General features: G+C 47.2%; 1 protein-coding gene and 1 long non-coding RNA gene across 2 annotated transcripts; both read left to right on the top strand.

Moving 5' to 3' along the window:
• Window positions 1-356: 356 nt before the first annotated feature.
• Window positions 357-12131, top strand: EIF3K (eukaryotic translation initiation factor 3 subunit K). The gene is made up of 8 exons (XM_036408313.1): window positions 357-576; window positions 1298-1396; window positions 4210-4330; window positions 6236-6310; window positions 9067-9133; window positions 9253-9330; window positions 10907-11032; window positions 12068-12131. The coding sequence occupies exons 1-8, from the start codon at window positions 518-520 to the stop codon at window positions 12097-12099; spliced, it is 657 nt and encodes a 218-aa protein (XP_036264206.1). The 5' UTR covers window positions 357-517; the 3' UTR covers window positions 12100-12131.
• LOC123651123 lies at window positions 1887-4203 on the top strand. Its single transcript, XR_006739613.1, has 3 exons — window positions 1887-1906; window positions 2153-3638; window positions 3861-4203. It is a non-coding gene; the product is annotated as an uncharacterized LOC123651123 (long non-coding RNA).
• Window positions 12132-22349: the final 10218 nt, after the last annotated feature.

Raw genomic sequence — 22349 nt, 5'->3', positions numbered from 1 at the left:
GGGTGGAGCACGGGGGACCAGTTTCAGGCTTTGAAACTATGGAGCTCAGGATCCTGCTGCGGTCCAAGGCTGGGGGTGAAAGAGCGTGGATCACGGCTCAAACAGAGGACTGCTACGTGCATTCCGACAGTTTTGTAAGTTCAATGAGGCGAGCAACGCGACGTGCGCGCACACCGCGGAGGCTCGCCCCCTACTAGCGGGTCCGCGCGCGGCCTGAGGCCACGGGCTCGGCCCGGCGCCCGGCGGCGCCAGCGCATTGGCTCCACCGAGCGCTCCCTCTGTGGGACCAGTTCGGGTGCAGAGTGTGCGCACGCGCCAACGGCGGCCCCGGGAAGAAATCACGTGGCAGCCGGAAAGCGTGGCGGCCGCCGCAAGAACCTTCCCCCTTCAGCGCCTAGGGGCTGGAGCGAAACTACGACGTATTTCCGTTTCCGCCATCTTTTCCTTTTCCGGTCCCCTAGGACGGCGCACCGGCTGGTACCACGGCTCCATCCCCCGGTGGGAAGCGACCGCAGGCATGGCCATGTTCGAGCAGATGAGAGCGAACGTGGGCAAGCTGCTCAAGGGCATCGACAGGTCTGAGCCTGGTCGGAGGGAGAGCTGGGCCGCGGGGCCGCCAGGGGGTGGTCCGGTCCTGGGCTTGCCCTGGGTGGGATTTTCCAGTCTTCGGAGGGAGATGTTTAAGGAAAACAGCATTGCAGGCGTCTAGAAACGGGAGATAACCTTGCCTTGTATCCCCTCTTTAATTGTCTTAAGGCCTCAGCCCCTCAGTTTTCCTCTCGACTGACAATGCTCTTCGTCTACCTTCTTTTCTCATATCATTTATTCAACACATGTTCACTGTCAGCGCCGGGCAACGTTGGGGACCAGAAGTGACCAAGACAGCCCCTGCCCAGGCTTTCATGGAGTTCCCAGTTCAGAGTCACGACAAAACCGTCAGTAGATAGTGGGCGGTCAGAGCTGCGATGGGGGAAGCACAAGCAGATTGGTCAGAACTGGAATGGGAGAAGCTAGAGCGGAGAGGATGGGGCTGGACAGGGGTGAGATCTGGAGAGGGGAGGAAGCTGTGCGTGTCAAAGATGTCCGGGAGCCCAGGTACACAGGTTGGGATGACTGATTGTCTGAGGTTGGGGAAGCATCTTAGGCATCAGACCCCTGGCTCAGGTCTGAGATACCGGTAAGATAAGGGAAGTAAAGGAGGAAGGAGCAGGTTACTGTGCCCACACCCCATCCTTAAAAAAAGTAACTAGCTCAGCTCCTGTCTCCTCTCTGCTCATCCATCTTGATTCTTCTCTAGATACAATCCTGAGAATCTGGCCACCCTGGAGCGCTATGTGGAGACACAGGCCAAGGAGAATGCCTATGACCTGGAAGCCAACCTGGCTGTCCTGAAGCTGTGAGTGTCTGCCTCTAACCCCAGTCCCATGCCAGTGACCAGCAAGGTAGCACTTCCAACACTGGATGGTACAGGAGTAGGGGGTAACCTACAGCATGAAGCATCTTGGTGTGCAAAACTAGGAATCCAAGGAAGTTAGAGCAGGAGGATAGATGTGTGTTCTTTTTTAATATATTTTATTGATTTTTACAGAGAGGAAGGGAGAGGGACTGAGAGTTAGAAACTTCAACCTGGGACTTTTCAGTCTGCATGCTTTCCACTGAGCCAAACCAGTTAGGGCAGAATGGATTTTTAAAAATATATATATTTTATTGATTTTTACAGAGAGGAAGAGAGAGGGCTAGAGAGTTGGAAACATCGATGAGAGAGAAACATCTATCAGCTGCCTCCTGCACATCCCCTATTGGTGCATGCCCTTGACTGGAATCGAACCTGGGACCTTTCAGTCCACAGGCCGACGCTCTATCTACTGAGCCAAACCGGTTTCAGCAGAATGGATGTTTTTTAAAAGTTAATTACAGCCAAGTTTGGCTTAGTGGGTAGAGTGTCGGCCTGCGGACTGAAAGGTCCCAGGTTCAATTCCGGTCAAGGGCATGTACCTTGGTTGCGGGCACATCCCCAGTGTGGGGTGTGCAGGAGGCAGATGATAGATGTTTCTCTGTCATCGATGTTTCTGACTATCCCTTTTCCTCTCTGTAAAAAATCAATTTAAAAAAAAAATATATATATATATATATATTTTATTTTTTTTTTAAGTTAGTTACAGAACACACATACAGGCTAGTACATAAATATATGTAGTTGGCTCTCCATATCCACAGAATCCACATCAGTAGAAAGGTTGAAAACATTCCCCTAAAAATGTGATGTTGCTGATGTACTGTGTAGTTATATCTACTATAGTTATATCTATATTAAACATGTATAAACGTTTTTCTTGTTATTCCCTAAACCCGTGGTCACCAAACTTTGCTCTCAAGCCACATGCGGCTCTTTGGCCCCTTGAGTGTGGTTCTTCCACAAAATACCATGGCCTGGGTGAGTCTATTTTGAAGAAGTGGCATTAGAAGTTTAAAAAATTTGGCTCTCAAAAGAAATTTCAATTGTTGTACTGTTGATATTTGACTCTGTTGACTAATGAGTTTGCTGACCACTGCCCTAAACAATACAGTATAACAACTATTTACATGGTATGTAATTGTATTGGGTGTTATAAGTAATCAAGAGGTGGTTTAAAATGTATGAGAGGAACTCTAGCTAGTTTGGCTCAATGGATAGAGTGCCGGCCTGTGGACTCAAGGGTCTCGGGTCCAGTTGCAGTCAAGGACATGTACCTCGATGCAAGCTCGATCCCCTACCCTGGTTGCTGTGCAGGTAGGAGGTAACCAATCAATGTGTCTCTCTCACATCCACGTTTCTCTGTCTCATGCTCCCTTCTATTCTCTCTACTAAAAATCAGTGGAAAGATATCCTTGGATGAGGATTAACCAAAAAGTAAAAATATGTATGAGAGGACGTGCATCGGCTATATGTAAATACTGCACTTTTTTATGTAAGGACCTTGTGTCTGTGGATTTTGGTATGCACAGGGGTTCCTGGAACCAAGCCCTGGTGGATACCAAGGGATTGCATATTGTTTAAGAAGTAATTATAAATTCATCTATATTATCACCATCCATATTGCAAAACTAGTGTTGCTAGCAACTCAGGCCCTTTGCCCCACATGTTTTATGTCAGTCACACCTACTGCCCACCCTCGCAACCACTCAGGTTCTAATGGTCTGACTTAATGTGAGTTTACCACACATGCATGCATCCTGATCGCCTTAGCTCAGGTTTGCCTGTTTTGAACTTGATGCAATTAGAGTCCTCCAGAACAAGTCCTGCATCTGGCTGCTTCCACTGAGCACTGGATTAATGAGGTCCAGCCATTTTCTGTGGCTCAGTTTTTATCTGTTTTCCTGTAACAGACGTTTGGGTTTCTCTCCTTCAGTACTTTATTGGCACACAGCTGTATAATTTTTACGATTGGGTAGCTTCAGTTTTAACATCTATACAATAGATGTATTTATAGGGTTGTTTAGGTTGTTACTGGTGATCGCTACCACCATGTGGTAGTTGCTATGCTATAAGCTTTGCATGTATTAACTCACTTAAATGCTGTATTGTCCTTGTGAGGTAGATATGGTTGCAATTGCCCCATTTTGCAAGGGAAAAAACTGATAGACAGGATTTAAATTAAGTCCATGGTGCCCTAACCGGTTTGGCTCAGTGGATAGAGCATCGGCCTTCGGACTGGAGTCCCAGGTTCGATTCCGGTCAGGGGCATGTACCTTGGTTGTGGGCACCAGTGGGGTGGTGTGCAGGAGGCAGCTGATCGATGTTTCTCTCTCATCGATGTTTCTAACTCTATCCCTTCCTCTCTAAAAAAATCAATAAAATATATTTTAAAAAATAAATAAAGTAAGTCCATGGTCACTCAACAGGAAAGTTTAAACCCAGGCATTATGGTTCCAGATCCCTAAACCACTATTTGAGACTTCTCTCTATACTCATTTACTGGTATTTGTGAATCAGTTAACAGTATCTTATCTTATTGGGTGGTTGTGAAAATTAACTGTCCTTGTTGACAGAGCAGGAAAGTAGGGTCAGGGAGGTCATGTAGCCAGAGAATCTGTGGTTGGCATTGGAGCCCAGGCATGTATAGTTCCCAGACTCTGTGCCAAAGCAGTGTGTACCCTGCCTCACACCTGGTGAGGCTTCTGGGGCCTGGAGGTGCCACCTGTTGCTGTGTCTCTTGTTTCCCTTCTCAGGTACCAGTTCAACCCAGCCTTCTTTCAGACCACTGTCACTGCTCAGATCCTGCTAAAGGCCCTCACCAACCTGCCCCACACGGACTTCACCCTTTGCAAGTGCATGATCGACCAGGCCCATGTATCCTTCTAGTTCTTGGGCCCACATGTGTGTGGGAGGAGGCAGGGGCAAGAAAGATCATTTCCCTGGGAAGTGGTCTGTGAGTTTAGTCACACTTGAGTGCCTGCTCTGGGCTTGGCCCAGTGCTGGGTAGGTCTGGCCTGTCCCATGTTAGTGACAGCCTCATGTATTCAAGCCTCAGGGTTAGAGGGGCCAGAGGAGGCACCTGGCCTTGCCTGGATGTTAGAGCTTCCTGGAGGAGAGACCATCTGAAAGATGAGGAGTTAGGGGAAGTGGTAGGGAAGGTGATCCAGGCAGAGGGAACAGGATGTAGGGAGGCCGGGAGGAAAAGCTCGGTGCTGTCTTATAGAAGTTCAGCATAGCCATGCCATAGCTTTCAAAGTGGAATTTGGGAGGGCACCAGGGAGCTGTAGAGTGATGGGGGTAGATTTATGCTTTAGAGAGATTCTCATGAGGATTCTAGTTGAGTAAAGACCACCAGGCCAGAGGCAGGAGGAGTTGGGGGCTGGGCACCAGGCAGAAGGCAAGAAGAGCTGGATTGTCAGCTAAACTTTATTTTATGTATCCTCATTGCCTGCCTAGCACAGTGCAGGCCTTCAATGAAAAACTGTTGAGTGAAAAATCAGTGAATTGGATCCCCTCACCTCCCCTTGCTTTTTTGTAGCTGATCTAGCACTTAACTAGGAAAGCCTCTAACTTGCCTTTAATTACTTGAGAAACTTGGCAGAGTCCCCCAACATGCTGGGCCCTGTGCTCACAGTGATCACCATGCCAGGATTGTCACAACTACTTGCCTGTTACTGGCTGAGCTGGGAAATGGCTGCTTACTCATTGAACCTGTTCTGCCAGGTGTGTCCATGAGAGTGCCTCCCCTCTGAGAGATTGTCCACCTTCTCCAGGGTTCTGTTATGATGGTTTAAAAAAAAAAAATACACAGGCCGGGACCAGTTTGGCTCAATGGATAGAGCGTCGGCTTGGGGACTGAAGGGTCCCGGGTTCAATTCCGATCAAGGGCATGTACCTTGGTTGCGGGCATATCCCCAGTAGGGGGTGTGCAAGAGGCAGCTGATCGATGACTCTCTCTCATCGATGTTTCTAATTCTCTATCTCTCTCCCTTCCTCTCTGTATAAAATCAATAAAATATATTAAAAAAAAAAAAAATACACGGGTGGCCGGATGGGCTGGGCCAGGTGGGAGGGGGGAGAAAAAAAAAAGACATACAGCACACTGTTAAAAATACAAAGAAAATTTATATAGGGGGAAAATGGCTTCTCTTCCCTATCCCACAGCTCCCCCTGTCCGCTCATAGGAGGCAATAATTGTTTGCTGTTCTTAGGGACCTTTCCACAGATATCCTGTAGCTACATAAGTACAGCTGTGTATGTTAAATTCACACTACACATAAATCGTGCACCTGTACCCTGCACCCTCTCACAGTCTGACATCCTTAGCACTGTCATGGAGGCAGGAGAGGCTCCCCTTGCCAGCCAAGAGTCCGACTTCTGGCTGAGCACCTCCCAACCCCACCCCCACTCCCATGGGAATACAGCTCCCTGGTCAGTGTGTATCATAGTGACTGGTTCTGCATTTTGGTTGATTTGCATATTAGCTTTTTATTATATAGAAAAGGATATGTCCCCCACCCAAATTGTAAGCTGTTATGCACATTGTTCTGCATTTTTTTTTTTATGTCAGTGTGCTTACATTCTGTGGGAGTTGGCTCAGTCTCTATGGACAGTCATTGATGTCCTTGTCCCCATCATTGGATGATTTGGTTGTCTCACCTTTTGCCATTACGACCCGTGCTGCAGGGATCAGAAGAGGTGGGTAAGGAGGGCTGGCTTAGGACTTCACAGTATGCTCCTCAGGCTCTAGGACCATTTTCCCTTAACGTTTTCCTCCAGCAAGAAGAACGGCCCATCCGACAGATTTTATACCTTGGAGACCTGCTAGAGACCTGCCACTTCCAGGCCTTCTGGGTAACTTCCCTTGGATCCAAGGGCAGGATGGGTGGCTGGGCCATACAGAGCGAACTGATAAAAGTAATGACCATGCCCTTTACTGGCTTCCTGTGTTTAGGGCTGTGCAAGCAGGATTTCATAGAATCGTGATCCTCACACAGCCAGGACTCCCAGGCTGTCCCCTGTGCCCACAGGGCTCAGGCAACCTCCCAGTAAAAGTCCTCCATCACCTGAACTGCCCCCTTTCTTGTTCTAACTGGAACCAGATCCTCCACTTCTGCAGCTTCCTAAATGGGACCCACTGCCCTAGAATTTTCTTCAGCAATAATTTCTCCTTCCTCTGGCCATTAATGTTAAACATTTCCACTCTCTGACCACTTCCTCCTAGCTTTCCAGACCCCCCCCATCTCCCTGTGAGGTCTCCAACTGACATTCTTGGGCTGATCAGCACTCCAGTCCTTTGTTCTGTTTCCTCTTAGCAAAAGTCATGCATCCCTCCTTCCCAGGATCCCCCCTTCCCCTTTCCCCCTCCCACCACACACACACACACACCTATATCTGATGTAACAGGCTGGAGAAAAAGCCACCCAGAGCACGTGACAACCAGATCTACAGTCCTCCACCCTTGGCCTAGGCTCTTGCCTTCTCCCCCCCCCCCCCCTTTCAGTTTATTTCCTCCCCACTCACCTAGACAGCTCTTTTGACCTCCCCTCCCACCCCACCATTTCGTCTCACCTCAATTTATAATCTGGTTGCTTGTTTTGTGGGAAAATAGAAGCAGCCAAAAACAGAACTTGCACATGTTCCTGGCCCTGACATGGCAGCTGACTGAGCACCTGCAGCTTTGAGGGTGGGTGGTCCCTCTTATGTCAGACCATCTGGTACACTGTCCCCTTTCGCTTGCACCCACTCGGTGTTACAATAGCAATTCTCCCTACTGTCTTGTAACATCAAATGTGGTCTTCCTGGATTATTTGTGTCACCATAGAACATGCCTACTCTGTAGTTCTAGCATAACAAAGAGCTATTGCCCCCACTGTGGTGGCTCAGCGGTTGAGCGTCAACCTATGAGCCTGGAGGTCACTAGTTAGATTCCCAGTCAGGGCACATGACTGGATTGTGGGCTTGATCCCCAGTAGAGGGAATGCAGGAGGCAGCCGGTCAGTGATTCTCATCATTGATGTTTTTATTTTTAAAAGAGAGAGCTGTCCCTGACATCACATTTGCTCTGTCTTCTACCCTTTCTCTGCGCCCCTTTACAGCCACATTCTCGGCTAGGGGACTGGCAGCCCAGTTTGCCCAGGTCTTTCCAGGTTTTAAAACTGCAAATGTCACACCTCAAAACTTAGTTTCAGGCAGGTGGGGACTTTGGTCACCCTGTTTCTGGGACACATTGCCTATGGTCACTCTTCCCTGCTCACTTGAACCCACTCCAACCCTCTGACCTGCTCCCCAACACAAACACCATGAAACTTGTCGAGGTCAACAGTTGCTAGATTCAGTAGGCAGTTCTCAGTCCCCCATCTTACCTGTCCTGTCAAATCCTTTAATCACTTGGCTTCCAAGACAACTGCTCTCTCTCTCTTTTTTTAAAAAATATATTTTATTGATTTTTTTACAGAGTGGAAGGGAGAGAGATAGAGAGCTAGAAACGTCGATGAGAGAGAAACATCTACCAGCTGCCTCTTGCACACCCCCCATCGGGGATGTGCCCGCAACCAAGGTACATGCCCTTGACCGGAATCGAATCCGGGACCCTTCAGTCCGCAGACCGACGCTCTAACACTGAGCCAAACCAGTTTCAGCGACAACTGCTCTTTTGACTTTCCTCATACCTCACTGGCTACTCCTTGTCCTTGTGGCTTCTGCATTTCCCTCACTAATGTTGGAAGGTCCTTTGCAGAGAAGATGACACATGAGTAGAAACCATGGGGGAGGAGAGGAGAGTTCCAGACGCAAGAACAGTCAGTGCAGCCCTGGCCAGGTAGCTCAGTTTGTTAGAGCTTCCTGGCCAAGGTTGGGGGTTCAATCCCCAGTCAGGGCACATACAAAAGTCAACCAATGAATGCATAAAAAAAGAGAACAACAAATTGATGTGTCTCTTTCCCTCTCTCTTCCACTCTAAAAATTAATAAAATTTGGAGTGAAAGCATAGATCCTGTGAGGCCTTGTGAGTCATTGTAGGATATGGTAGGCTTTTTCTCTGAGTGAGATAGGAGCAAAGTGAGTGCATTTAGCTAATCTGTATCTGTCCTTTCTCCGAACTGGGTTCTGCCTATCAGATTTAAAACCTAGGTTTAATTTTTGGCAAATCACTTAACTGTTCTGAGCCTTGGTTTCTTTATCTCTAAAATGGGCATAAAAATAGTAACTGTTACATGATAGGGTTGCACATGGAAGAATAGTTGGCATGTGGGGGTCGATTGTTAATATTTTTTTTTAAATATACATATTTGTTGATTTTTTTTTTTTACAGAGAGGAAGGGAGAGGGACAGAGAGAGAAACATTGATCAGCCACCTCCTGCACATTCCCTAGAGGGTATGTGCCCGCAATCAAGGCACATGGCTCCGACGGGAATTGAACCCGGGACCCCTCAGTCCGCAGGCCAACACTCTATCCACTGAGCCAAACCGGTCAGGGCAGCGGTGCGATTTTTAAATTTTTTTTAGATGTGGGAGCCAACGGAGAATGTCAGACAGGATGTTAATATTTTTAATATTAGCATTCTTGGTATTAATATTAAAATTGTCAACGTTGTCATTCTTCTCACAGCAAGCCCTGGATGAAAACATGGACCTTTTGGAAGGTATAACTGGTTTTGAAGATTCTGTCCGAAAATGTAAGTCCCTTTTTGAAACAGCTCCCAGGCAGGGGCAAGGGAGAGGCAGGTAGGGAGTGTTAGCAGGGTCCTGGGAGGCGGGCGTGGCTCTTTACCATCTTTGTCCCTGACCTCCACAGTTATCTGCCATGTCGTGGGTATCACTTATCAGCACATTGATCGCTGGCTGCTGGCCGAGATGCTCGGGGACCTGACCGGTAAGATGCTCTCTGGGTCCCTAATGCTAGCCTAGGAAGTTCAGGGTAGTCTGGGGTAATGGGCCTCAGCCAGCTCCTGATGGATCCATCCCTTCCTCACCCTGTGGTTATTGAAGGCCCAGCCCAGGAAGGAAGAAATTGGTATAAGACATTCCCTTCCTTAGAGAAGATATATCACATTCATTTGTTTATTCTGTATTAATTATTGAATGGCTGCTCTGTGCCAGACACTATTCTATCCAGTGGTAATTCATGCAAGATGGCTTGTAGAGTAGGGTGGGGGCAGCATTTGAACAATTGCAGTCTGAGGGCAGAGTGAATGTGGGGGCCTGTCATGTTCCCTGGGTGGCTGGAGCAGAATGAGTGTAGGTATGGGTGGGTATATAGGGAGTCGATAGCAGAGAAGTGGTGGTGGGAAGGAGATCTCTAGATACAGCAGGGCCTTCAAAGACTGATCTTTACTTTTAGAGAGATGGAGCCACAGAGGGAGTGACATGATCAGATTTATGTTCTTTTTTTTTTCTTTTTCTTTTTTTTTTAATGTATTTTATTGATTTCAGAGAGGGAGAGGAGATAGAAACATCAGTGATATGAGAGAATCATTGATTGGCTGTCTCTTGCACGCCCCACACTGGGGATCGAGCCCGCAACCCAGACATGTACCCTTGGCCAGAATTGAACTTGGGACCTTTCAGTCCATAGGCTGACCATTGAGCCAAACCGGCTAGGGCTAGTTTTATGTTCTTAAAAGATCCTTCTAAAAAGAAGGGGGGAAAAAGTGTGTGTGTTTGCACATTTTTGCAAAAAGAAACACAGGAAGGAAAAAAATGGGAAATGAGGTAAAGATGAGGGGGAGAACAGGGGGAGATGGGTGGATTTGGAGTGAGATTTCTCTGAGTACCTTTGACAGTTTTGCCTTTTGATCCAGTTAGTTTTTTGGGGGGATTTGTTGTTTCTAATGGGAGCTAACTTGGACTTGATTGCACGCTTTGTGTCGGGCACTGTACTGTTTGACATACTTAAAAGTGAAATTAAATCAAAAGGGGATTTAACAACCTGAAAATTGAAAAGAAACATGAATCTGGATCACATTGATAATGTTTAATTATCTCCAGTAACAGTAAGCCCTCTTGCCCAATATCCTTAGTGGCATATTTTCCAAGGGTGAAAAAGAACTGCAAAGCAATTCTCAAACCTAATAACCACAGGCTTATTGTTCATGGTGATGATGACACGGTGGTTTTGAAACCATTTCTTGTAGGTCATGGGGAAAAGCAGCTACATAAATACACTGTGGCTGTTAGAACCAAGGTTTTCACTGGGAGAGAAAAGAGATAAATAGAAAATAAGACAAAAGTCTGTGGCATGTAAGGATGAGAAAGGTAAAAAGCTCCCCCTGGCAGCCGTCTGGAGAATGAACTATAGAAGTGCAGAGGTGCTGCTGCTGTTTGGATAGAAAACGCTCTTGGCTTCTGAAGCATTTGGGCAAGGAGGGTGCCTGGGCTTTTGGATCCCAGGACCCCTGGTACTGCAGGATTGGGTGGCCAAAACCCCTGTGCTGCTGTGTCACTTGCAGACAGCCAGCTGAAGGTGTGGATGAGCAAGTACGGCTGGAGCGCTGATGAGGTGGGACAGATCTTCATCTGTAGCCAGGAAGAGAGCATTAAGCCCAAGAACATTGTGGAGAAGATCGACTTTGACAGTGAGTGGTACCCTGAGGCCTCAGGGTGTGTGTCTCAGCAGGTGCCCGTCCATAGAGACCCATCTGCCAGACTCCACTGACCTCTTCTGTCCCAGGGCTGCCGCCCAGGAAGGAAGCAGGGAGTACTGATGTCTTCCCTAGAACTTTGCGGCCCTGTGTCCTGCCCCACAGCACTCACTAAGACTTCCAGGGACCTGGAGTGGCCTGGAGGGTATCCCCACACCCTTACTGGTTTCTGGGGCTCTGTCCCATTGTCTTCTTATCCTTGGGGCTCCCGAGGCCTCAGCCCTGGTATCTGCTAAAACGCAGCAGAATGCCAGAAACTACAGGCTCTGGAGTTAGGCTAGTGGGTGGGAATCTTGGTTCTGTACTTGATGGCTGTGTATCTTTGGGCAAGTGATTTTACTGCTCTATGCCTCAGTTTTCTCATCTAAAATATGGGTAAAAGAGCATCAATAATAATGACAAACACTGTTTCTTCACACTTAAGTCAGTTTGATCTCTCCTTATCCTATAAGGTGGGTACTTTTAAAGAGAGTTATTGGTACAACAAGGCTTCTCAGTGCAAACCAGTTAACTTGGTACTTATTTAGGAACCAGATTGCACTTGGGTACTGTAGACCCTCACTCTGAGGTACCTATTCTATGTAAGATCTTAGTGGAGCAAATGGTTTAGTGAGGAGATGCAAGTCCAGCACAGAGTGTCTTGCATTACTATGATAATGGTAACACTTATTAGCAGTCATTGTTCTAATGCATCCTTAATCCTATCCTAGTTAGGATAGATGCTTCCTACAGGTGGGAAAACTTATGTACCTGGTACCTGGCAGGGCTGAAACTTGAACCTGGGCCTCCTTGCTCCAGAGTCCAGACTTTTAACTACTGCCCCAAACTGCCTTTGTGATAGTGACTGGGGCCCAGAAGGGAGCTGTGATCTGTTGACTTCAAAGAATTGTGGGTGCTATAGTTGATGACTGGAACTTGTCTCTCATTTTTCCCACATTGACCCTTGGTCTCACCTTCTCTTGTCAACAGGTGTGTCCAGCATCATGGCCTCCTCCCAGTAACTACAGGTGCTTAATAAAGATTTATTGCCTTAGCCTTGTTGTCTCCTTAGTAGCTTCCAACTCTGTTCCTCGTCCACTAGAGGGAGCCCCGGAGCAGGTCTCTGCTGGCCCTGTGCTGGGGCCCCCCAGTGGCAGGGCTTCCATCTTTTTCTTCCCTTCCACTTGGTTGCCTGCCCCACCCCTGCAACTGACCTTCCACCCCCAGGAGAGGGCAGATAACAGTGAGTCAGCAGGAAGGAGAGTGTGAATGGGACAGGAGCCCAGCCCTGCAGCTGGCTCTAGCCTGGGCTCTTCTATACTTGGGAAAACCTAGCTGAGCAGGGTGTGGGCCTCCTGGGGTGCTGGAGGGCAGGCATATATTTGCCCCTGGGCCTCACAAAACCATGCACTAGTGGCTAGAGGGTGATGGGGGAGGAGCCTGGCTGTTCTACCCTATGTGAATTTTTATTTATTTATTTATTTATTTTTTATTTTTTTTTTGCAGAGAGGAAGGGAGAGGGATAGAGAGGTACAAACATCGATGAGAGAAGAACATCGACCAGCTGCCTCCTGCATACCCCCACCAGGGATGTGCCCGCAACCAATATACACACCCTTGACCGGAATTGAACCTGGGACCTTTCAGTCTGCAGGCCAATGCTCTATCCACGGAGCCAAACCGGTTTCGGCATCCTATGAATTCTTGATCTAGTGACTCCGCCCCTGTTCCTCAGTTTTCTCAGAAAGGTGGAGAATGGTGCACTCTTCTCCGAGTTATGAGGATTTCATGAGCTCTTGTCAATGTCTCAGACCAGGTCCCAGGCTGTTATTGGTGCTTAGAAAACAGGAGTTGTTGATTTTAGACTTGAGTTTGTCCCTGAGGTTGCAAACTAGTCCTTAGCATTCCTGTTTGGAGAGACTTGACAAGTAATTCATATTTTCAGCCAGGCCATACTCCCCTGTCCCCAAATCCCAGCCTATGCTAGTTAGGAGGTCCAGTTCACATCCCTCAGTTGGGATGGTTATTTTTTCCCATTTTATACATGAAGTATTCCAGGCATCTTGCAGAATAACCTTGGACAAGTATCTTCTGTGCTTGTGTGTAAAGGGCATGAGAACAATAGTGACTCCTTTGGGAGGAAATGAAATGCTGTGATAGATACACAACCTTTAGTGCTACTGCCTGGGGGAGCTCTTCATCCTCCGTGACAGTGGGCTGCCTACAGAGATTGGCAGTGCTGAGCAGCCAGCCTCCCTGATCCCCCTGCACTCACACCCATCCTCTGGGCAGGGATGTGAGGAGGCAGGGCTGGGCAGGACACCCTTTGCCCTCTGTTCCAGACCTGAGCTGGAGCCAGAAACTAGGGTGTGTTCAAACCCTGGGCACAAAGGGTGATTATATAGCTCAGAACTTGAGCCAGCTGTAAGGGGGGTGAAGGGTAGCAGGAGGGAAGACTAATGCTGCTACCCACTCGTTTGTGTGGGCACCCCCTCAGGGTGGGCGCAACTCCTACTCACCCACTTGGTAGGTGCCCTGTGTACAATAAAACCTGTGCAGCTTGCCTAAATCGGTTTGGCTCAGTGGATAGACCGTTGGCCTGCGGACTGAAAGGTCCCAGGTTTGATTCCGGTCAAGGGCATGTACCTTGGTTGCAGGCGCATCCCCAGTAGGGGGTGTGCAAGAGGCAGCTGATCTATGATTCTCATCGATGTTTCTAACTTTTTCTCTCTGTAAAAAAATAAATAAAATCAATAAGTTTAAAAAAAAAAAAAAAAAACCTGTACAGCTGGCCAAGTCCACAACAAGGAAGAGGAAATAACCCGTGTCATTTGGAAGCCACATCTCGTCCTGCTTTGCCAACCTGTCTTTGCTTCAGGAGAATCATCATCCTTTGACAGCCTGAGTTCCAATCCTAGACAAATAGCCTTTGGGCTTGTTAACTGCTTCAATTTTACAGCTGGTGAAAGTACCTACTTTCATAGTTGTGAGTTAACGTGAAAATTTTAGAGATCTTGGCACACTGTAAGATCACAAATGTGTAGCCTGTCTTGCTCACTTGGGCTGTTCAGCTGCTACCATTGTCACCTCTAGATATCCCAGGATCCATGTTCCCACCTTGGGAGGACACAGCTGTCTCCTTTGTTTTGCCCAAGTGCCACTAATAATAGGACACAGTGCTTAATCTGATACTACAGTCTTGGGAATTCTAAGTAGTATAGAATGGTGATCCCATTGACATGCCCCTTCATTCCGAGCCTCTTCCAGTCTCGTCCTGCCCATTGACACAATTGATGATAGCTATTATTGCACTGGTCCTGGAGGGCCTCAAAGATGAGTGGCAAAGGGAGCCCATAATTTAAACCTCATTGCTTGGCACCATCAGCTTTGTCTCTCAGCCAGAGTTCAGTGTCCACCAGGAGCAGGCAGAGTGGGGCAGATGGCCCCAAACCCAAGGGCCTTTTCCTGCTGACAAGGCCCACCACAAGAGTCCTAGGCTTGTTGGCCAAGTCAACAGGCTGCCTGCCCAGCCCAGCTTTGGAAATCAACAACACTTGAGTCTTTGGCTAGGTCCTAGCATCATACCCTGGGAAAGTGGGCTTCTGCCAGCTCTTGTTCCCTTTGCTTGCCATTAGATCCCTTCCAGTGCCTTTGAGAGAGCTGGGGAAAGACCTTGTAGCTCTCATACCTGGAGGAGCTCTGTTTTTTTGTTTTGTTTGGTTTGGTTTTTTAATACTAGAGGCCCAGTGCACAAAATTTGTGCATGAGAGGGGTTGTCCCTCAGCCCAGCCTGCACCCTCTCCAATCTGCGACCCGTCAAGGGATGTCCCTATCACAATCCAGGACTGCTGACTCCCAAATGCTTGCCTGCCTGCCTTCTTGATTGCCCCTAACTGCTTCTGCCTGCCAGCCTGATCACCCCCTAACCACTTCCCTGCCAGCCTGATTAATGCCTAACGGCTCCCCTGCCAGCCTGTTTGCCCCTAACTGCCCTCCCCTGAAGGTCTGGTTCTGCCCAACTGCTCTCCCCTGCAGACCTGGGTCCCCCCCCCCTCCCAACTGCCCTTCCCTATAGGCCCAACTTTACTCCTCTGCCAACCTGGTTGCCCCTAACTGCCCTCCCCTGCAGGCTTGATCACCCCCAACTGTCCTCCCTTCTAGGCCTGGTCCCTCTCAACTGCCCTCCCCTGCTGGCCATCTGTGGTGCTCATCTTGTGTCCACATGGGGACAGCCATCTTGTATGTTGGAGTGAGTCAATTTTCATATTACTCTTTTATTAGATAGGATAGAGGCCTAGTGCACAGGTGGGGGCCAACTGGTTTGCCCTGAAGGGTGTCCTGGATCAGGGTGGGGGATTCCCTTGGGGCATGGGATGGCCTGAGAGAGGGGTCTGTGATGATTTGCAGGCTGGCCACACCTCTAGTGACCCAAGTGGATGGCCTGGTATCTAGGATTTATTTATCTTCTATAATTGAAACTTTGTAACCTTGAGCAGAAGCCTGGGCTGGCCAGGATATGCAGGAAGCTTGGATTCCTCCATTGCCAGGGAAACCCATGCCTCCTGCTCATTCTTTGGCTGCAGCCATCTTGGTTGGGTTAATTTGCATACTCACTCCTGATTGGCTGGTGAGTATGGTTTGTGGATGTAGCAGAGGTATAGTCAATTTGCATATTACTCTTTCATTAGATAGGGCTAGAGGCCCAGTACACGAAATTCATACACAGGGCAGGGGGAGGAGGGGTGTCCCTCAGCCCAGCCTGCACTCTCTCTAATGTGGGACATCCTTCTCAATGCAGGACTGCTGGCTCCCTACTGCTCGCCTGCCTGCCTTTCTGATTGCCCCTAACTGCTTCTGCCTGCCAGCCTGATCACCCCCTAACCATCCCATGCTAACCTGATTGATGTCTAACTGTACCCTGCCAGCCTGTTTGCCCCCAACTTCCCTCCTCTGCTGGCCTGGTCACCCCTAACTGCCCTTCCCTGCAGGATTGATCACCTCCAACTGCCCACCCTTGTAGGCCTGGTGCCTCCCAACTGCCCTTCCCTGCTGGCCATTGCTGGAAACCAAATCAGTTTCACTGAAAAAGAGATGTTGACAGGAAGCCAGGAAGGCTGGTCAACAACCTTAATTGCTCTAACCTTTAGTTGAGATTATTGTTAGCTGAAGCAGAATCTACAAGTTTCTGTTATTTCCTGCCTAAGGGCTACATGTAAATTTCTGTTTATGTTGCTTAAGATGTTTTCCCCAAAGCCTCAATAAAAGGGGATGGCAGGGCCAGAGCAGGAGTAGTTCTCCCACTAGACTACCGCCTGGCCCCCCAAATCGCCAAATTGAATTTCTTCAAGTCTCTTCATTTGTGTGTGGCCCTTCTCCAGAACCTGAACCCTGAATTGGAACTCTTTCAACACAGGCCGTGAAAGAGAGTCCTATAGGCCATCTTGTAGCCAACTTGTGTCCACATGTGGGCAGCTATCTTTGATCACATGGGGGCAGCTGTTGTGTGTTGGAGTGATGGTCAATCTGCATATTACTATTTTATTAGATAAGATAGAGGCCTGATGGGGGCCAGATGGTTTGCCCTGAAGGGTGTCCCAGATCAGGGTGGGGGTTTCCTTGTGGCATGGGACAGCCTAAGTGAGGGGCCTGTGATGGTTTGCAGGCTGGCCACACCCCCTGGTGACCCAACTAGAGGCCCTGGTATCTGGAATTTATTTACCTTCTACAATTGAAACTTTGTATCTTTGAGTGGAGCCAAGCCTTCTGCTCGCTCTGTGGCCAGCAGCCATTTCTATTTGGATTTGTTTACATTCTATAATTGAAACTTTGTAGCCTTGAGTGGAGGCTTAGGCCAGCAAGGGCAGGTGGAAAGCTTGGCTTCCTCCCTTGCCTGGGAAACCCAACCTCCCTCCTGCTCTCTGTGGCTGTAGCCATCTTGGTTGGGTTTACCTGCATATTTGCTCTTACTGGCTGGTGGGCGTGGTTGGTGGGCATGGCTTGTGGGTGTAGGGAAATGATGGTTAATTTGCATATTACTCTTTTATTAGGTAGGCTATTTTATTGATTTTTTACAGAGAGGAAGGGAAAGGGATAGATAGAAACATCAAAGAGAGAGAAACATCAACCAGCTGCCTCTTGCACACCTCCTTCTGGGGATGTGCCTGCAACCAAGGTACATGCCTTGACCAGAATTGAACTGTGGACCTTTCAGTCTGTAGGCCACTGAGCCAAACTGGTTAGTGCAGGAGCCATGTCTTTTTTATTTATTTATTTATTTATTTATTTATTTATTTATTTATTAAAATATATTTTATTGATTTTTTACAGAGAGGAAGCAAGAGAGATAGAGAGCTAGAAACGTCGATGATAGAGAAACATTGACCAGCTGCCTCTTGCACAACCCCCACCAGGGATGTGCCCACAACCACTGTACATGCCCTTGACCGGAATCAAACCTGGGACACTTCAGTCCGCAGACCGATGCTCCACCACTGAGCCAAACCAGCTTCGGCGCCATGTCTTTTTTAAAATATATATCAATAAAATAAAAAAAAAAAAAAAAAAAAAAAATATATATATATATATACACACACACACACACACACACACACACATATATATATATATATATATATATATATATATATATATATATATATATTTTATTGATTTCAAAGAGGAAGGGAGAGGGATAGAGAGATAGAAACATTAATGATGAAAGAGAATCATTTTTTTCTGCTATTAATTTTTTTAATTTAATAAGTCCTTATTGTTCGGATTATTACAATAGTTTCTCCTCCCCTCCCCTGCCATAGCGCCCCTCCACCTGGTTCCCACCCTACCCTCTGCCCTTACTCCCCCTGCACTGTTCTCATCCATAGGTGTACAATTTTTCTCCAATTTCTTTTTAAAAAAAATATATTTTATTGATTTTTTACAGAGAGGAAGCGAGAGAGATAGAGAGCTAGAAACGTCGATGAGAGAGAAACATCGACCAGCTGCCTCTTGCACACCCCCTACCGGGGATGTGCCCGCAACCAAGGTACATGCCCTTGACCAGAATCGAACCTGGGACCTTTCAGTCCGCAGACCAATGCTCTACCACTGAGCCAAACTGGCTTCGGCAATTTTTCTCCAATTTCTTCCCCCATCTCCCATACCTTTTTACCCCTGAGAATTATCAGTCCACTCCTTTTCTATGCCCCTGATTCTATTCTATTCTATTCACCAGTTTATTCTGTTGCTCAGATTTTTATTTCACTTGATTTTTAAATTCACTTGATAAATATATATTTGTTGTTCATAATTTTTATCTATACTTTTTTCTTCTTTCTCTTATAGAATACCTTTCAGCACTTCATATAACACTGGTTTGGTGGTGATGAATTCCTTTAGATTTTTCTTATCTCTGAAGCTCTTTATCTAACTTTCAATTCTGAATGATATAACTTTGTTGGATAATCTTGGTTGTAGGTTTTTTTCCATTTATCACTTTGAATATTTCTTGCCACTCCCGTCTGGCCTGCATAGTTTCTGTTGAGAAATCAGCTGACAATCCTATGGGTGCTCCCTTATAGGTAATTAACTGTTTTTTCTCTTGCTGCTTTTAATATTCTCTCTTAGTCTTTTGCTCTTGGCATTTTAATTATGTTGTCTCTTGGTGTGGTCCTCTTTGGATTCCTTTTGTTTGGAGTTCTCTGTGCTTCCTGGACTTGTAAGTCTTCTGTCATTATTTCTTCAAATAGGTTTTCAGTATCTTGCTCTCTCTCTTCTTCTGGCACCCCCATAATTCTGATGTTGGTACACTTGAAGTTGTCCCAGAGGCTTCTTACACTATCTTCAACTTTTTGGATTCTTTTCTCTTTTTTCTTCTTTGTATTTCAAATCTTTTACTTGGTTCTTGCATTCCTCTACCCTGCTGTTGGGTCTCTGTATAATAATTTTCATTTCAGTCAGTGTATGTTTAATTTGTAGTTGGTCCTTTTTCATATCCTCAAGGGTCTGGCTAAATTTAGTGGCCCTTTCTAGGAAATTCTTGAAAAACCTTATAACTGTGGTTTTGAATTCTATATCTAGTCATTTATTTTCCTCCATTTCTTTCATTTGTGATCTGTTACTTTGTCTCAACATTTTTACTGCTTCCTTGAGTTGATAGGGTAGCTTTGTGTGATAGGTTTCCTATATGGACAAATGGGTCAGCCTCCCCAGTAACCTGAGGTGGACACTCTTGGTGATCCTCTTTGTGGATTGTGTGTACAGCCTTGTTGTAGTTAAGTCTTGATTGTTGTTGGTATCACTGGGAGGAATTGACCTCCAGGCCAATTGGTCTGAGTCTACGCTGGGTGAACTTCTGTGCTGGAGATAGCCTTATAGGACCAGACTTGCAAAATGCAAAAGCCTATGTGCTCAGCTTGGATGGGGCGGAGTCTCAGAGCTGAGCAGACAGTCTTGGCTTCCCATAAGCCCTGTCCTTGCATGTGCGCCTCTAAACCTCTGCCTTCCGCGCTCCCCTGAGTTTCCTCCTGAGAGTCCAGATTTCCCCAGGCTCGGCCAGAACTGAGGTTCAGTTCAGTCAGAGCTGGGGTTCAGTGCAGTCAGTAGCTTCCAACTCCCTTTCACTAGGGAGAGCTAGTAGCAACCTCAGCAGTCAGTCATGCGCACACTTGTGTGCTCATCCCTCCAGACCCCTGCCCGCCGAGGCTTCCTCTCCAAATCTTCCTGTGCCTTTCTCTTTACCTGACAGTCCAGGCTCCCCTCACCCCCATGAGCCTGGGTCCATGGTGTTTCACCCAGAACTGGGGTTCAGTATAGTCAGGGGCTTCCTTTCCTTTCCCGCCAGAGAACGCCAGCCAGGCACTCACCCTCCCTTCCTCTCTGCTTGCGTGACTCCATATCTTAGTCCTTTGAAGTTCTGATTCTCGTGTCCTTTCCTCTTTCCTTCTAGTTGTGGAATTTCCACTCAGCCAGCTTTCCTGTGGTTCTGGGTGATGTTTATTCTATCTTTTAGTTGTAGTTTTGAAATTGTTGTGGAAGACAGCAGTTTAGGTGTTTATCTATGCCACCATCTTGGTTTCTCTCTGAGAGAGAATCATTGATCGGCTGCCTCCTCCATGATGCCCCCTACTGAGGATCAAGCCTGCAACCCAGGCTTGTTCCCTTGGCCAGAATCAAACCTGGGAGCCTTCAATCCGCAGGCAGGCACTCTATCCACTGAGCCATGTATTTTAATCCCCATCCCCAGTAGAAAACCTGGAGTTTCTGGAGTCTTGACTACTCTTTCTTATCTCTGTCCTCCCCAACCCCAAATTCATGTCAGTAAATCCTGTCAGCTCTTGTTTTTCCAAAAATCCTACCCCTCCACAGCTCTCTCTTCCTCCAAGCCTCTGGTCCTGTTCAGCCTTATCTGGACCATTGTAACAGCCTCCTCACTGGGTTCCCTGTTCCCAATCCACCTTCTACAGTCTGTTCCCCTCATGTAACCAGGGGGACCCTTTGCACAACTGAATCAGATTCCAGCCCTGCTTAAAATCCTCCCTTAACTTCCCATTGCATTTAGAATAAAATTTATATCAATCAGGTTTCAATTAAAAATTCAAATTTCTCATCATTGTTTTAAATCCATTCATTCACCTAGGATTTATTAAACTTCTATCTTGTGTGAGATACTGCTTCAGAGACTAAGGGATACAGCAATGACCAAAACAAAAAGCACTACCCCATGGATGACATTCTTGGGAAAGAACAGATAAATGCAATCAGTATCAGTCAATCCTGTAATGTATTAAATGGTAATCCATGGTTTTGGGGGAAAATAGGCAGGAAAAATGTGGGATGCTATTTTAAATAATTTGGTCAGGAAATATCTCACTGGGGAGGTGATGTTGCCTCAGAGACCTGCAGGAGAGGAGTCTGTGAGCCCTTGGGATTCAGTATCTAGGGAAAGTGATATAGACAGTGGTAACAAGGTATCACCAAGTATAAAGACTATGAAGCTGGACCAGGCCTGCTGTGTTCCAGAAACAGCAAGGAGGCCTGCAATGGGGCAGGAGCTCAGAGAGCAAGGGGCAAAGTGGGAGGTGAGCTGGGAGAGGAAATGGGGACCAGGAAGTGGAAGACCTGGGGGTCTGGCTAATGCCACAGGAGTCTCATTTCTTTAAAAGGCTGGGCTGGTCCAGGGCAGGAGAGACTTCTGCACTTTGATCCTTTCCTTGATTTTGACATTTTCTGTGTGTAATCCTAGGGGAGAAGAGAAGAAGGGGAGGAGAGTTCTGGGCATAAGAGGGAGGGACTTGATCTGACTCAGGTGTTCAAAGGCTCCCCCTGGCTTCTTAGGGGAAAAGGGCTGGAGAAAGCTGGGAGCTGGTGAGGAGGCTGCTTAGACAAGGCTAATGAAGGTGGGACCAAGTGAAGCCATGGGGGCAGGGGAAAGTGGGTGGATTCTAAATATACTTTAAAGATAGAACTGACAATTTCCTGAAGAACTGGATTTGTGATGTGAAGACAAAGAGGAATCAAGGATGACTGCGAGGTTTGTTGCCTGTGCAGCTGGAAGAATGGGGGATTCGTTCATAAGACTGGGAAGACTGAGAGGAGATCAGGTTTAGGGAGGAAGATCAGGAGCTCGGCTTTATTTATTATTATTTTTTAATGTTGGATATCATTTATTTACTTTTTAAAATATATATTTTTTTATGGGGGAGACCAAGATGGCATCATAGGTAAACACCTAAACAGCTGCCTTGCACAACAATTTCAAAATTACAACTATAAGACAAAACGGATACACTCCAGAACCACAGGAAAGCTAGCTGAGTGGAAATACTACAACTAGAAGGAAAGATAAAAGCACATTGTGACTCAGAGGAGCTTCAAAAGGCTGAAGTATGGAGATGTGCAGGCAGAGAGGATAAGCAGCTGAATGCATGGACAGCTGAGTGTGTGGCTGGCTTTCTAAAGCAGGAGGGAGACAAAAGCTCCCGACTGAGCTGAACTCCAATTCCAGGTGTGTTTCTGGGAACCCAGACTCATTTGGGGAGCAACTGGACTGTCTGGCAGTGGGCAAGGGTGGTTTTCTCTCAGAGGTGCCTGCAGTGATTACTGAGGGACACTGAGATCCAGGGATCACTTAGGGCAGGGCTGATGGGAAGCAAAGGCTGTCGCTCCACCCTGAAACTCTGCCCCATCCAAGCTGAGCACAGAGGCTTTTGCAATTTTGCAAGTCTTGTCCCATAAGTGTGTCTCCAGCACAGAAGTTCTCCCGACGTAGACACAA

This window comes from Pipistrellus kuhlii, unplaced genomic scaffold (genome assembly GCF_014108245.1).
Source record: "Pipistrellus kuhlii isolate mPipKuh1 unplaced genomic scaffold, mPipKuh1.p scaffold_m20_p_38, whole genome shotgun sequence".
Taxonomy (NCBI): domain Eukaryota; kingdom Metazoa; phylum Chordata; class Mammalia; order Chiroptera; family Vespertilionidae; genus Pipistrellus; species Pipistrellus kuhlii.
The sequence above is the reverse complement of the archived record's forward strand: the minus strand, read 5'-3'. Positions and strand labels throughout refer to the sequence as shown.

Coding starts and splice junctions, on each gene's coding strand:
- EIF3K (XM_036408313.1), top strand. CDS start 518: ATGGCCATGTTCGAGCAGATGAGAGCGAACGTGGGCAAGCTGCTCAAG. Junction 577..1,297: donor CTGCTCAAGGGCATCGACAG/GTCTGAGCCTGG, acceptor ATTCTTCTCTAG/ATACAATCCTGAGAATCTGG. Junction 11,033..12,067: donor GGAGAAGATCGACTTTGACA/GTGAGTGGTACC, acceptor TCTTGTCAACAG/GTGTGTCCAGCATCATGGCC.